This window comes from Gadus chalcogrammus, chromosome 16, assembly GCF_026213295.1.
Source record: "Gadus chalcogrammus isolate NIFS_2021 chromosome 16, NIFS_Gcha_1.0, whole genome shotgun sequence".
In the NCBI taxonomy this organism is placed as follows: domain Eukaryota; kingdom Metazoa; phylum Chordata; class Actinopteri; order Gadiformes; family Gadidae; genus Gadus; species Gadus chalcogrammus.
Genome location: NC_079427.1, coordinates 17,723,227 through 17,738,057, shown reverse-complemented (window position 1 = coordinate 17,738,057; position 14,831 = coordinate 17,723,227). Strand labels below are relative to the sequence as shown.

At 42.2% G+C, this 14,831-nt stretch overlaps 1 protein-coding gene across 2 annotated transcripts; it reads left to right on the top strand.

The window, feature by feature from the left end:
* Positions 1-1,447: 1,447 nt before the first annotated feature.
* On the top strand, positions 1,448-13,269 carry LOC130405840 (uncharacterized). 2 transcript variants are annotated; one of them, XM_056611097.1, is made up of 13 exons: positions 1,448-1,732; positions 4,851-7,128; positions 7,381-7,467; positions 8,010-8,096; positions 8,226-8,324; positions 8,473-10,107; positions 10,360-10,446; positions 10,991-11,092; positions 11,222-11,320; positions 11,469-11,591; positions 11,674-11,763; positions 11,842-11,931; positions 12,904-13,269. In XM_056611097.1, the coding sequence occupies exons 1-13, from the start codon at positions 1,655-1,657 to the stop codon at positions 13,125-13,127; spliced, it is 5,079 nt and encodes a 1,692-aa protein (XP_056467072.1). In that variant the 5' UTR covers positions 1,448-1,654; the 3' UTR covers positions 13,128-13,269. The 2 variants fall into 2 exon arrangements, with proteins under 2 accessions (XP_056467072.1, XP_056467073.1); XM_056611098.1 differs by lacking the exon at positions 12,904-13,269 and having other exon boundaries at positions 1,449-1,732; positions 11,469-11,541.
* The last annotated feature ends 1,562 nt before the right edge of the window (positions 13,270-14,831 follow it).

Sequence of the window (14,831 nt, the reverse complement as noted above, 5' to 3'; positions counted from 1 at the left end):
AATTTGTGTAGTAGATCCGGTACAACTCAATCCATAAGAATGTCCAATTGATGTGCAATTGCTTCCATTGAATGTAGGATTCATAGTAGTTGGGGTGGGGGAAGGGCAAGTGGCCGCTGTTGTGTCCAAGTACCCCTGACTGCAGCTGTCACACTAAATTTGTACCGGCTGCCAAATTTGTACCGGGCGCGTCATCAATACGTAATCCATTCCAAACCTGCCCGGCAACAGATGATCGCGTCGTCCGATGCCTGGCAACGGACGATCGCGTCGAATGACGTGAAAGGTTCACGAACATTCGCGAACCTTCTATCTAGCGATCCGTTATCTGTATTGTGCTATTTCGTCCTTGACCTGCTTTAAACACTCAGTTTACTTGCTAAATTTGATTAAACAATGAAATACAATACAAATATAAAGTAAAAACAAGTGTTATCTAGCGATCCGTTTTCTGTATTATGTTATTTCGTCTTTGGCAACATGAGCGCAAATGTTTTTTGAAACCCGCTTTAAACACTCAGTTTACTAGCTAAATTTGATTAAAAAATGAAATACAATACAAATATAAAGTAAAAACAAGTGTTATCTAGCGATCCGTTAACTGTACTATGTTATTTAGTCTTTGGCAACATGAGCGCGAATGTTTTTTGAAACCTGCCCGGCAACGGACGACGCGATCATCTGTTGCAGGCAGGTTTGGAATGGATTACGTATGGATGACGCGCCCGGTACAAATTTGGCAGCCGGTACAAATTTAGTGTGACACAGCCCGCAGACGGAGCCCACATGGAGGGGGCGGGCAGCCGGCACTCCGCCCACATGGAGGGGGCGGGCACTCAGGTTGCTTTCCAAAATGTCTGGTAGGTTCTTGTATGTGGATGGCTGTGAGGAACGCTCTAAGCTTTCAAACAGTGTATGACATTACTATATCACTCAACCTTATGATGCTGAAAATTGACCTAGCATGTTGGGTGGAACATGCTAGGTGTAACTAAAACTTAAAAGACGATTAAGTAGTTAACAAGACATAATACATAATTGCATGAATATTACTAAATATATTAAGCATTTTGACAGTCTCACTTACTTGCATGTTTTAGGCATCACTCGCTCGGGCGGGCACACTCTAATTTCAGGTACATTTCAGGTCAGAAACGGGATCAGAAATGCTGTTTGACCAGTCCTCAATGTGAACTGAGTGGCCGCCCCCTCGATGTGGACGGGCGTGGCGTCAGATCCGAGATCCGAGTCGGTTCGCAGAGAATACTCGAACGCAGCATGAGTATCCGCCCCCTCCATGTGGGCGGAGTGCCGGCCCCCTCCATGTGGACTGAGTGCCCGCCCCCTCCATGTGGGCTCCGTCTGCGGGCTGCAGTCAGGGGTACTTGGCCCGATGTGGACTGAGTGCCCGCCCCCTCAATTCGGGCGGAGTGCCGGCCCCCTCCATGTGGACTGAGTGCCCGCCCCCTCCATGTGGGGTCCGTCTGCGGCTGCAGTCAGGGGTACTTGGACGGGTATCGATCTGCCTCCGCCATGGTAAACACAGTTTAGCTAAGCTAAGCGGAAGAGCAGTTACCCTACTCCGCGAGCTTTTTCCGGTCTTCAATTGTTCCGTGACATAGGCCCTGCAACTTCAACTTCTTGCGCATGGCGCATGGAGAGCTTTGCAAGAAGAATGAAGAAATTACGATCTCACCACCAAATGTGTGAAAATAGATATGCTACAGCCCAGGTAAGCAATTTCCTTTTATTTGCATTAGTATAATTAAAATGCCATACATGAGGGTCAAAACCCGGGAAAAAGGTTTCGACGTGATGTTCCGGTTTTAACGGTAGTAGGCCTAACACGCCCGACATCACGATCAAAATAGATGCCATTTTATCACTGTTACTGAAATAAGTCGCCAATTTAGGGAAAAATGTGAAAAATCCTATGTTCTTGCAATTCACCCCAAAGTACGTGGCGTGATTTTTGTGAGCGGCGGCGCGGTTTGTGTGTCCATGTGGAGCTCTGTCTGGGCAGCGATTTAAATAATGTCCGCGTCCGAGGGTCTTCGGTCTTCCCGGACACCTATAGTTTAAAGGCCCACTATGCAACTTCGGGCATTTCTTCGCTTTTTTCTTGGTTTTGGCACGCACATTTCTCTACACAGCGTCCCCTACAGCTTCGTAGTAGATCTTTTACAACACTGTCGTAACAACTCGTTGACGACCCTTCCCCATGCACTTCTACGGCTCGCGAGCCATGTGCATTTGTTTTCAAAGAAGCCGGCGAATGCGTGGAGCCATGTCCGAAGTAGATGTTCATAAAGTGTAGGCAACGTTATACATTTTTAAAATGGTGTATTTGTATTGCAATAAACATAAATCCATCATTTTTTATAGTTGACGGGGAGAATTTATATCCTAGATTATAATTGTTTTATCTTAGGTTGAACAGAACAATCAGTGTAAGAGTGTTGGCCAACATAATAATCTAAATAAACAAGAACCTGGATTCGGGGATTCAGTCTGTATCTGCGGGACGAGACGGACGAACAGCAAAACACCCATGGAAACAAAGGTGTTTATATGGTTGCAACCAAGCAAGCTAGAAACATACAGGGCTCACAACAAAACGGTCGAGAAAACAATTTTTACAGGGCTCACAACAAAATGGTTGAGCAAACACATTTGTACAGAGACTATCAATATCAAGAATACCACGAAGACAAAGTTCACCCAAGGGTTTTTTCAATTTCAAAAGCAACACAGCCTTTTCTCCGCCAAGATGCGCAAGGGGGAGTCGAAACAACGAACAATCAAACAAAAATGTATAATAGAACCATTGCAATGACTCTTAGCCTGTTATATTAAGGTAAATCAAGCCAAAAAAGTTGCATAGTTCCCCTTTCACTCGTGTCTGATCTCTTTTCTGGTCCATTCTTCTTTTGTTCCACCGACAGTCGCCTCTTGGGTCCCTTATCAGTCGATTGATCCATGATGAATGCAACAATTGCCTCGCAACTGGCTGTTTATATCTAGCCGGTGCCATGTTTGGTTGTGTGTCTGTGCCGTAAAGCATTTTTGAAACTACAATCTGACTACATTTTCGAGGCGCGATTGGATACTTCCGCTGCGTCACATCCGGATTGTGTCGGTCCGAACAGAGCAAGTTGCATATGCGCTTTTTCCTTGGAGAGGTGACATGGGGCAATGAGACACCCACCAAACGACCCAGAAATGGTTGCAGAACCATCAGAATAACTCTCAACCTTCATAATTAATGTAATTTTGGCTAAAAAAGTTGCATAGTGGGCCTTTAACGCTACGGTGTGTGGCGGATTTCATATACAACATCGCTTATTATAAAGCTCATACACAACGACGGTACCAATATTTATATGATTGCATTACCAATACTGATAAGAGTATAAATTGATCATTTATAACTGGTGTTGTTGATCTGAAAACTTTTGAAAGCCAGATTTTAGCAGCTTGCAAGGTATTGTAAAGTTAAAGGGGACCTATTATGCTTTTTCGACTTTTATGACCTATACGCGTTGTTATAATGATTGATAGTCATGTTTAACCATACTAAAGTGTCAAATAATGATGTAGGCTACATGCATTTCGACGTATTCCCTGCTGACAGTCTGAGGTGGCTGGGCAGAGCGCTAAACACTCGTAACAACGTTTGCGATTCACTTGTTCACATTTCCGGAAAATCATCTACGTAGATGCACTCATAGATATAAATATGCCATACGGTGGCGTATAGAACGTACCTTACCACAGTAAGCTGCTCACCCATAACATTGTGTTGGTAGTGGTACATGTACTTTTTAAATAACCATAACTTGCTCAATTTTCAACCGATTTACAAACGGTTTGGTTTATTACAAACGTTATTAACGTGGTTATGATATTGTACCTATTTTAGAACATTATTCTATTTTTCATTATTCTATCAAAAGTATGCAGTGTCATAACTACATCTCAGACGTTTATAACAAACCAAACCGTTTGAAAATCGGTTGAAAATTGAACAAGTTATGGTTATTTAAAAAGTACATGTACCACTACCAACACAATGTTATGGGTGAGCAGCTTACTGTGGTAAGATGGCTGCCAGCGGTGACGTTCGACTCCATTGGCCAGCAGTGCGGACGAGGCATCTAGTTAATATATATATCTATGGATGCACTCCTGCCGCGCCCCCATATGCTTGTTCAAATCTGCCCGCGCGCGCTTCAAGGAAGGTAACCAATCACAACAGAGTTGGGTTGGCAGGAGGAGGGCTAGGGGGCGGAGAAGATAATGCTGAAAGCGCCCAGATGAGAGGAAGAGTTTCCCGACAATCTACATAGTTTTTTGTGCATGGTTAAACATGACTATCAATCATTATAACATCGTTTATAGGTAATAAAAGTCGAAAAGCATAATAGGTCCCCTTTAACGTTACCAGTGTGAACGTTACGTTTGCATATAGGGAAGTTGGGCACATTGATAAGTTAGCTATAAAGCTTAAGCCAAATTAAACAGATATCATTGCCCTTAATTTCCTCTTCAAACTCAGACAGTGGAAAAAGTCAGGTTGTCGCAAAATAAACACTTGTTTGACTTACGGTGGTAAGTGGTGTATGTTACAGCCTCAGCGGCCTGCGCCGCACCCTAAACCTAATTTTAGAAAACATCTGTGTACATTGAAACATTAAGTTAAACTGACACCGTAACCTGTCATTTGCTGCTGGTGTTTGGTATGTTTAATATTCTTGTTTAGGCCTATTTTTGGAAATCTGATGGTAATTATCATGATTTATGGATGAATTGCATGTAAAATAAAGATATTATCTAATTAATCCTTGTAGGTGGACTTGTCTCATGAGACAGTGTTATGCAGCCGCTGTGGAACCATTGCAGAACACAACCCCACATCAACACCACTAACATCAATTGAAGACAAAGACCACCACTCCTCATTAACACCCCTAACATCAATTGAAGACAAAGACCACCACTCCTCATCAACACCACTAACATCAATTGAAGACAAAGACCACCACTCCTCATCGACACAACTAACATCAATTGAAGACAAAGACCCCCACTCCTCATCAACACCACCAACATCAAGTGAAGATGAAGACTACCACCCCTCATCAACATCTCCAACATCAAGTGAAGACCAAGACTACCACTCCTCATCAACACCACCAACATCAAGTGAAGATGAAGACTACCACCCCTCATCAACGCCACCAACATCAAGTGAAGATGAAGACTACCACCCCTCAATACCATCGTCCACTGAAAGAGAGAGTGTCTCAGAGAAAGACCATATTCACTCTTCATTGAAGGAACATGAGATCCTGGAAGCTGAGACAATAGCAAATTCAGAATTAAAAGGAAAAAGGAAGCTGCAAGGTGATAAAAAGAGGCCACAAGTTACTATTCAAACAAGCCAAAAGAAAACTGATGGTACAAGGGCCTGGGATAAAGCCCATTACTGTTTGTATTGTACAAAGTCCAATTTGAAGATGGCCAGACATTTACAAAGAAAACACAGTAATGAAACTGATGTTGCCCGTGCCTTTAGTTTCCGACCTGGCTCCAAACAAAGGAAGACACTCTTGGAATCCCTTCGCAATAAGGGAGACTGGCAACATAATATTAAGGTCTTAGAAGAAGGAAATGGGGAGATAGTAACATGGAGACAGCCCACTGAGAAGGCTTCTGTACAGGACTACCTACCATGCGAACACTGTTATGCAATGTTCAAGAGGACTGAACTCTGGAGACATGGGAGGTCATGTGGAGAAAGGAATCGGGAACTGGAGAAAGGCAAAAGAAGAAGAGTACAAAAAGCTTCCTCGCAACTTCTTCCAATCATGGAATCAGCAGGTGGAGTTCAAAAGGTTATTCATACTATGTTGCAAGATGATGTAACCTCTCACATCAGAAGTGATGAGATGATATGCAAGTATGGAGATGCATTATTTGCAAGAAAGGGCCGTGAACAATCTCAACATAGATACATCGCACAAAAGATGAGAGAACTGGGATGGTTTGTGTTGGCTGCAAAGAAGATTGACAAGAGTGTGAAAAGTCTTAAAGATATATGTGATCCAACAAAGTTTGACCTGGCAGTAAAGGCAGCCAGGAGGGTGTCAAACTACAACACAGAAACCAACGAATATGGAAAGCCATCTACTGCTGTTAAAATTGGATTTTCTCTCAAAGGGGCAACAGAAACCTGGATTGGACATTGTTTGATGACGTCGGATGTTTTAACTGAGAAGAGGGCCAAGAAGTTTAAGCAGCTGCTAGATGGCTCTTGGTCCAGTTTCGTGTCAACCAATGCTCACAGCACAATGGAACAACGGAGGTGGAACAAAGAAGACAGTGTACCTTTGACAAAGGCCGTTGTTACTCTACAGAATTACCTGAGGAAAATTGAGGATGAGGCAAAGGTGGAGTTGAAAGGGTGTGCGAGCAACACCACCACACACAAAAAGTTAACGGAGAGCCTTCTCGCACAAATAATAGTATTTAACAAGAAGCGTGAAGGAGAAGCATCACGCTTAACCTTGGAGACATATCTAAAAGCCGACACCGGCCCTGTGAATGAGGACATATATGAAACCCTATCAGCAGTGGAAAAACAACTGAGCCACAGGCTGACTCGGATAGTGACACGTGGAAAGAGAGGTAGAAAAGTGCCCATTCTCCTTCTTGATCGCACAAAAACCTCTCTCGACTTCATGATTGAAAAACGGAAGGAAGTTGGCGTAATTGATGACAACCCATTTCTGTTTGCCAGGATCGGAACAGAAACCAATATTCGTGGATGTGACTGCCTTCGGAAATATGCCAAAGAGAGCAAGGCAAGCCACCCAGAACTCCTTAGGTCAACCAAACTAAGAAAGCATGTTGCTACCTTATGCCAGCTCCTGGACCTTGATAATCAAGAGCTGGAACAAGTAGCTCGTTTTATGGGACATGACATAAGAGTCCATTGCGATTATTACCGCCAAACTGACAAAACATTTCAGGTAGCCAAGATTGGGAAACTACTGTTTGCAATGGAGCATGGAGCAGGGGCGCTTAAAGGGAAGAATCTGAAGACACTGGACTCAGTTGTCTTTGGTATGTATATTTGTATTGATAATGTTTTATTGTACTGTTTTAATCTACTTATTTTAATCAGTATATTTGTTTTTGGTATATGTATATACTGTATTGTTCGCTTTTGTAACTTATGTTCGTCTTTTTTGTGATTTATTTGAATTGCTGCTGCAACAACGAAATTTCTATTTTGGTATAAAGTTATCCATCTACTAATTTTGACCTACTGTAAATTTTTGTTTTCTATTTCCCCTACCGTGAACATTTTCATAGGACATGAAGCCACCTCAACCAAAGGCTTGAGAGGAGTCAAAGAGAGAGGGACATCAAATGTAGACAGACGACTGGAAGCTAATGATGGTAAGTAATATATATCATGATAATGTTAATATAATCAATTCCTTCTTCGGCCCTTTGAACTCACAGTTGAAATTCACATTGAAACAACTAATTTGGTTGACAGTGCCTCAGACCTAAAGCTTTAATACACCTTTATTTGAAGTAGTCTATAAAAGTATGAAAAAAATTGTTTAGGAAACACAAAGACATTATGTTAGAGGCAGTCTAGATATGGGAAGGTAACCTAATGCTGCGTTCCAGACAAAGTTGGTGGTCGAATTTCCCAGTTGAATTTCCAATTTCCGACCTCCAAGCTTTCCAGGTGGAGGCCATTGCCATTGTTGTGTTATGTTAGACAACTGATTCCCTGTGAAGTCGGGATAGATTGGTTGGTCTCGAGTTCACTAGTAGGAACTCATACTTTGAGTGGCGAGACTGGTGCGCGGCATTAGTCTCCACGGCTATACTAATATGTTAGATAGGCAAGAAAGGGTAGTCTTTCCAAACAGTGAGCATGACTGGGGCTTAAGGTTTCTCTGTACTAATGTGTGCTTTCTTATCAGATGGAGAACAGCCACACCTGTCAACCACAAGCCCACCTGTCAAGAGGCCAACGAAGACTGCAACTAAAAGACTTGAAAATGATGGGGGTAGGTCCAGGCATTGTATACATCAGTTATGTTCTTAGTCTGAGGTCAGGACTGTTTCATTGTACTATTGTCATCCTTCTCAGATGAAGATTTTGGTATTTCACTCTCCTAAAACATCATCTTTCACAGATGGAGAGGTGCGACAAAAGACCGCCAGAAGACCACCTATTAAGAGACAAAAGAAGACTGCAGCTAAAGGACAGGATGATGGGAGTGATGATGATGGAGGTAGGTCCAGTCCAGGCATTGTAAACACAAGTAATGTTCTCCACTGCTATACTAATATGTTAGATAGGCAAGAAAGAGTAGTCTTTCCAAACAGTGAGCATGACTGGGGCTTAAGGTTTTTCTGTACTAATGTGTGCTTTCTTATCAGATGGAGAACAGCCACACCTGTCAACCACAAGCTCACCTGTCAAGAGGCCAAAGAAGACTGCAACTAAAAGAAGGCATGATGAGAGTGATGAGGAGAGTGATGATGATGGGTGTACACTCTTGGAATCCCTTCGCAATAAGGGAGACTGGCAACATAATATTAAGGTCTTAGAAGAAGGAAATGGGGAGATAGTAACATGGAGACAGCCCACTGAGAAGGCTTCTGTACAGGACTACCTACCATGCGAACACTGTTATGCAATGTTCAAGAGGACTGAACTCTGGAGACATGGGAGGTCATGTGGAGAAAGGAATCGGGAAACGGAGAAAGGCAAAAGAAGAAGAGTACAAAAAGCTTCCTCACACCTTCTTCCAATCATGGAATCAGCAGGTGGAGTTCAAAAGGTTATTCATACTATGTTGCAAGATGATGTAACCTCTCACATCAGAAGTGATGAGATGATATGCAAGTATGGAGATGCATTATTTGCAAGAAAGGGCCGTGAACAATCTCAACATAGATACATCGCACAAAAGATGAGAGAACTGGGATGGTTGTTGTTGGCTGCAAAGAAGATTGACAAGAGTGTGAAAAGTCTTAAAGATATATGTGATCCAACAAAGTTTGAACTGGCAGTAAAAGCAGCCAGGAGGGTGTCAAACTACAACGCAGAAACCAACGAATATGGAAAGCCATCTACTGCTGTCAAAATTGGATTTTCTCTCAAAGGGGCAACAGAAGCCTGGATTGGACATTGTTTGATGACATCGGATGTTTTAACTGAGAAGAGGGCCAAGAAGTTTAAGCAGCTGCTAGATAGCTCTTGGTCCACTTTCGTGTCAACCAATGCTCACAGCACAATGGAACAACGGAGGTGGAACAAAGAAGACAGTGTACCTTTGACAAAGGCCGTTGTTACTCTGCAGAACTACCTGAGGAAAATTGAGGATGAGGCAAAGGTGGAGTTGAAAGAGTGTGCGAGCAACACCACAGCATACAAAAAGTTAACTGAGAGCCTTCTCGCACAAATAATAGTATTTAACAAGAAGCGTGAAGGAGAAGCATCACGCTTAACCTTGGAGACATATCTAAAAGCCGACACCAGCCCTGTGAATGAGGACATATATGAAACCCTATCAGCAGTGGAAAAACAACTGAGCCACAGGCTGACTCGGATAGTGACACGTGGAAAGAGAGGTAGAAAAGTGCCCATTCTCCTTCTTGATCGCACAAAAACCTCTCTCGACTTCATGATTGAAAAACGGAAGGAAGTTGGCGTAATTGATGACAACCCATTTCTGTTTGCCAGGATCGGAACAGAAACCAATATTCGTGGATGTGACTGCCTTCGGAAATATGCCAAAGAGAGCAAGGCAAGCCACCCAGAACTCCTTAGGTCAACCAAACTAAGAAAGCATGTTGCTACCTTATGCCAGCTCCTGGACCTTGATAATCAAGAGCTGGAACAAGTAGCTCGTTTTATGGGACATGACATAAGAGTCCATTGCGATTATTACCGCCAAACTGACAAAACATTTCAGGTAGCCAAGATTGGGAAACTACTGTTTGCAATGGAGCATGGAGCAGGGGCGCTTAAAGGGAAGAATCTGAAGACACTGGACTCAGTTGTCTTTGGTATGTATATTTGTATTGATAATGTTTTATTGTACTGTTTTAATCTACTTATTTTAATCAGTATATTTGTTTTTGGTATATGTATATACTGTATTGTTCGCTTTTGTAACTTATGTTCGTCTTTTTTGTGATTTATTTGAATTGCTGCTGCAACAACGAAATTTCTATTTTGGTATAAAGTTATCCATCTACTAATTTTGACCTACTGTAAATTTTTGTTTTCTATTTCCCCTACCGTGAACATTTTCATAGGACATGAAGCCACCTCAACCAAAGGCTTGAGAGGAGTCAAAGAGAGAGGGACATCAAATGTAGACAGACGACTGGAAGCTAATGATGGTAAGTAATATATATCATGATAATGTTAATATAATCAATTCCTTCTTCGGCCCTTTGAACTCACAGTTGAAATTCACATTGAAACAACTAATTTGGTTGACAGTGCCTCAGACCTAAAGCTTTAATACACCTTTATTTGAAGTAGTCTATAAAAGTATGAAAAAAAATTGTTTAGGAAACTCAAAGACATTATGTTAGAGGCGGTCTAGATATGGAAAGGTAACCTAATGCTGCGTTCCAGACAAAGTTGGTGGTCGAATTTCCCAGTTGAATTTCCAATTTCCGACCTCCAAGCTTTCCAGGTGGAGGCCATTGCCATTGTTGTGTTATGTTAGACAACTGATTCCCTGTGAAGTCGGGGTAGATTGGTTGGTCTCGAGTTCACAAGTAGGAACTCAGACTTTTGAGTGGCGAGACTGGTACGCAGCATAAGTCTCCACTACTATACTAATATGTTTGATAGGCAAGAAAGGGTAGTCTTTCCAAACAGTGAGCATGACTGGGGCTTAAGGTTTCTCTGTACTAATGTGTGCTTTCTTATCAGATGGAGAACAGCCACACCTGTCAACCACAAGCCCACCTGTCAAGAGGCCAACGAAGACTGCAACTAAAAGACATGATGATGATGGGAGTTATGACTATGGGGGTAGGTCCAGGCATTGTATACATCCGTAATGTTCTTAGTCTGAGGTCAGGACTGTTTCATTGTACTATTGTCATCCTTCTCAGATGAAGATTTTGGTATTTCACTCTACTAAAACATCATCTTTCACAGATGGAGAGGTGCGACAACAGACCGCCAGAAGACCACCTATTAAGAGACAAAAGAAGACTGCAGCTAAAGGACAGGATGATGGGAGTGATGATGATGGAGGTAGGTCCAGTCCAGGCATTGTAAACACAAGTAATGTTCTCCACTGCTGTACTGATATGTTAGATAGGCAAGAAAGGGTAGTCTTTCCAAACAGTGAGCATGACTGGGGCTTAAGGTTTTTCTGTACTAATGTGTGCTTTCTTATCAGATGGAGAACAGCCACACCTGTCAACCACAAGCCCACCTGTCAAGAGGCCAACGAAGACTGCAACTAAAAGAAGGTATGATGAGAGTGATGATGAGAGTGATGATGAGAGTGATGATGATGGGTGTAAGTCCAGACATTGTAAACACAAGTAATGTTCTCAGTCTGAGGTCAGGATTGTTTCATTGTACGATGTCATGTATCTCAGGTGGAGAGAAGCGACCCTCGACCGCAACAAGACCACCTGTTGAGAGGAGAAAGAAGACTAAACAAAACTATGATGAAGATTATGATTGGGGTGAGTCCAGGCAATATAAACACAAGTGAAGTGGTCTGAATCGGGTCTTCAGTACTTTCACTGTACTGCTTATTTCAGCTTTCTCAGATGGAGAGGAGCTACACATCACAACACCCCCTGTTGAGGGGCGAAAGAAGACTGCAACTAACAGAGGACGTAATGATGATGGTAAGATATATTGTCTTCAGAAAATCCGCTTACAGAAATACAAGTGGTGCTTGCTGTTAAAGCACAAGTCACTGGGACTAGGTGATTGATTGGACTACGTGTTAGTAGTCGGGTCATTGCTAAAGGACTACGGGTCATTACTAAAGTGTTATTACTATGGTGTTCTTTGTGATTACTAAGTTGTTTTTAAGTGGTTACTTAAGTGTACCTAGAATCATAATGGGCCAGTGTAAGAAGTGGTCGTTGTCTCCAAGTGCAGAATACCTTCCTGTGAATGTTGGGGCGGTGACCCATCCTCTGCTAATTCTAGAAGTTTTTGAAAATGTTGGTTATTGAAGCTGTAGTTTTCATAGTAGTACATGCAAAAGTTGAAGATACAGACTTGACAGCAGTTGTATAATCAGTGGCTGTGTTGCGCCTAATAACCATGTAAACACTTATTCTGATCAAGCTTCTCTGGTTGGAATAAATGTAGTCTTTCTGCGCATGTTTGCTTTTTTTAAATCTCCTTTTCAATAATTAGGAACTCTGTGTAGTCCCTTGTGTCTGTAATGTTTTTGCAACTATATTTTAAATCACATGAAATGTAGCTTTACTTCATGTATCATGTGGAGATTAAGCCAAGACAGCAGATTTGAACACTTAATATTGCACACTTGCAAAATAAAGTCAAAGAATTGTGATAATTGGATTTTTCAGTAGAACATGTACACATATGTACATGAATGTCTACTGGGAGTTCCCTATTTTTTAAAAGGAGATTGATTACACTTATCGAAGGCCTGAACAATTAACCGGTCCGGACAGTTTAAGCCTCATGGAAAGGTGTAGGAGCAAAGGAATTTTCTCAACAGCAAAGTGAGACTATGCTTTATACAAATTTAGATTATTGTAATCAACATTTTAGTGACGTCAGAGTTTAAAAATGGTAAACCTATCCTCTAATCAACCACTTTGTTTTCTGATTTATAGATGCTCCAAAAACACAATTAAAGAGACCCTGGACTGACCAGGAGAGGACTGCAGTCGGGCGAAGTATGGCAAAGTTCATCTCGCTAAGGAGGGTGCCAGCAAAGACAGACTGCATGCTTTGTATTGAGAAAGAGACTCCAGTCCTTAGCAATCGAACATGGAAAGATGTTAAATATTATGTCCACAATGCAATACTTAAAATCAAGAGAAAGCTTGCATTTTAAAGGAGACCTGTTATGTTCAGTGTTAGCCATGTTCTGTTGCTGAGCCTACAAGCAAGGCAGCACAGCCATTAGGAGGAGGTAGGGTGAATGGGAAAGAGGGATGGAGGGATAGAAGAAGCAGGGAATTGGGATGAGAGGAAGAAGGTGGAGAGAGAGACAGGGGGAGACAGGTAGAAAAAGAGACAGGTAGAGGGAAGTAGAAAAAGAGACAGGTAGAAAGAGAGAGACAGGTAGAAAAAGAGAGAGGGAGAGAGACAGGTAGAAAAAGAGAGGGAGAGAGACAGGTAGAAAAGGAGAGGGAGAGAGACAGGTAGAAGAGAGGGAGAGAGACAGGTAGAAGAAGAGATTGAGAGAGACAGGTAGAAAAAGAGAGATAGAGCTCGACTTGAATAAGAGGTAGAGAGAGAGTTTGGTCGGTTTTGTGTTGTGTTCAATATTGTCTACATTTTTCTTGTATCTGTATTTAGGATTGGAACTATATAAAAATTATTATAAATTCCAGGTGTGTGCAATACTGTAAATTCTTGTTCTCAAAAATTATTTTGTTGCAAAGATTTTCAGCTGGCCATCAAGCTCAGAGCTGGGATCTCCAGTGGCTCTGGAGGTTGAGGATACCAGTTGGCACTGCTGGAGGATGCTGCTGCTAGATGCTTTTCAGTTGGCTGCCCTCTTCCAGTATGCTGACTGGCTTGCCCTCCTGTGTTCCCTGTGCCGGAGAAGCCCTGCATTGTGTGCCTGGTTAACCTTGCTACAGGCCACATAAGTGCCTTTTTCTGGGGCCCTCCGACACAGTCACAGGGTAGAGATAGTGATACATATTTTACAACAGAGAGTTGGCAAGATGTTTATAAGCTAGAGAGCAGATGGAATTCTGACATTCGATGGGCAATTTAACCTATCCATTGATTTCTCTAATGGACACCAGGTACGCAGCCACCCCCTGCTCCTGGGTCTGATCAGCTTGATCCAGGGCAGGTGCGGCTGCTTGAATCAGCAATCCCCACACCACAAAAGGTCTAAATAATTTCACATCCTAACCATATTCCAGATATTTTCTGAAATCCGTAACACTTGAGACCAAGAGCCATATATTTCAAGTAAAACAATGTTTTTTCAGTCAATAGTTCATGAGAAAAATTACTGAGGTTTGAAACAGGGCCCAGTTTCCCGATAACGATGGATCTTCGTTCGTAAGATCATTCTCACGATGGATCTTTCGAACCATCGTTAATTTCTTTGGAGCGTTTCCCGAAACTCCTCTTAACGTGAACGCGGATTCGCTGCACTCACGACGTTCATAGGATTATACCTGTCCACTGACATGGTGCTGAAACGGGCTATGACGTAGGGGAGACGCAGGAATGTCGCAGGAAAATGGGGTTAAAAAGGGTTAAAATATCTCCCTATCAAGGCCAACCGCAGAATAGCCTACAAAAAGAATAGATTGCAATAATATGAATGCTAAAGATATTAAAACAGAATTGATTAGGCCTAGGCACACATATATCAGTCCTAATCCTGAACGCACTGTGCATACATTTATTCAGGGCATTTCCCCCCCTGAAATAATTCCATATCACAAAAAATCCAAAATAACTACATTTATATGAATGTGCTGATTTTTTAAACATTTGCGCAGCAAGAGAGCCGACTTTATCTTATTCCGCATAAGGTTGCATTGATTGGCTCTCTAGTATTGAATAT

What these genes read in the sequence shown, in the direction of transcription:
- LOC130405840 (XM_056611097.1), top strand. Translation starts at nt 1,655, where the DNA reads ATGGAGAGCTTTGCAAGAAGAATGAAGAAATTACGATCTCACCACCAA. An exon ending in TGGGAGTTATGACTATGGGG is followed by an intron (nt 11,093 to 11,221) that starts GTAGGTCCAGGC and finishes CATCTTTCACAG; the next exon opens with ATGGAGAGGTGCGACAACAG. An exon ending in TGATGAAGATTATGATTGGG is followed by an intron (nt 11,764 to 11,841) that starts GTGAGTCCAGGC and finishes TGCTTATTTCAG; the next exon opens with CTTTCTCAGATGGAGAGGAG.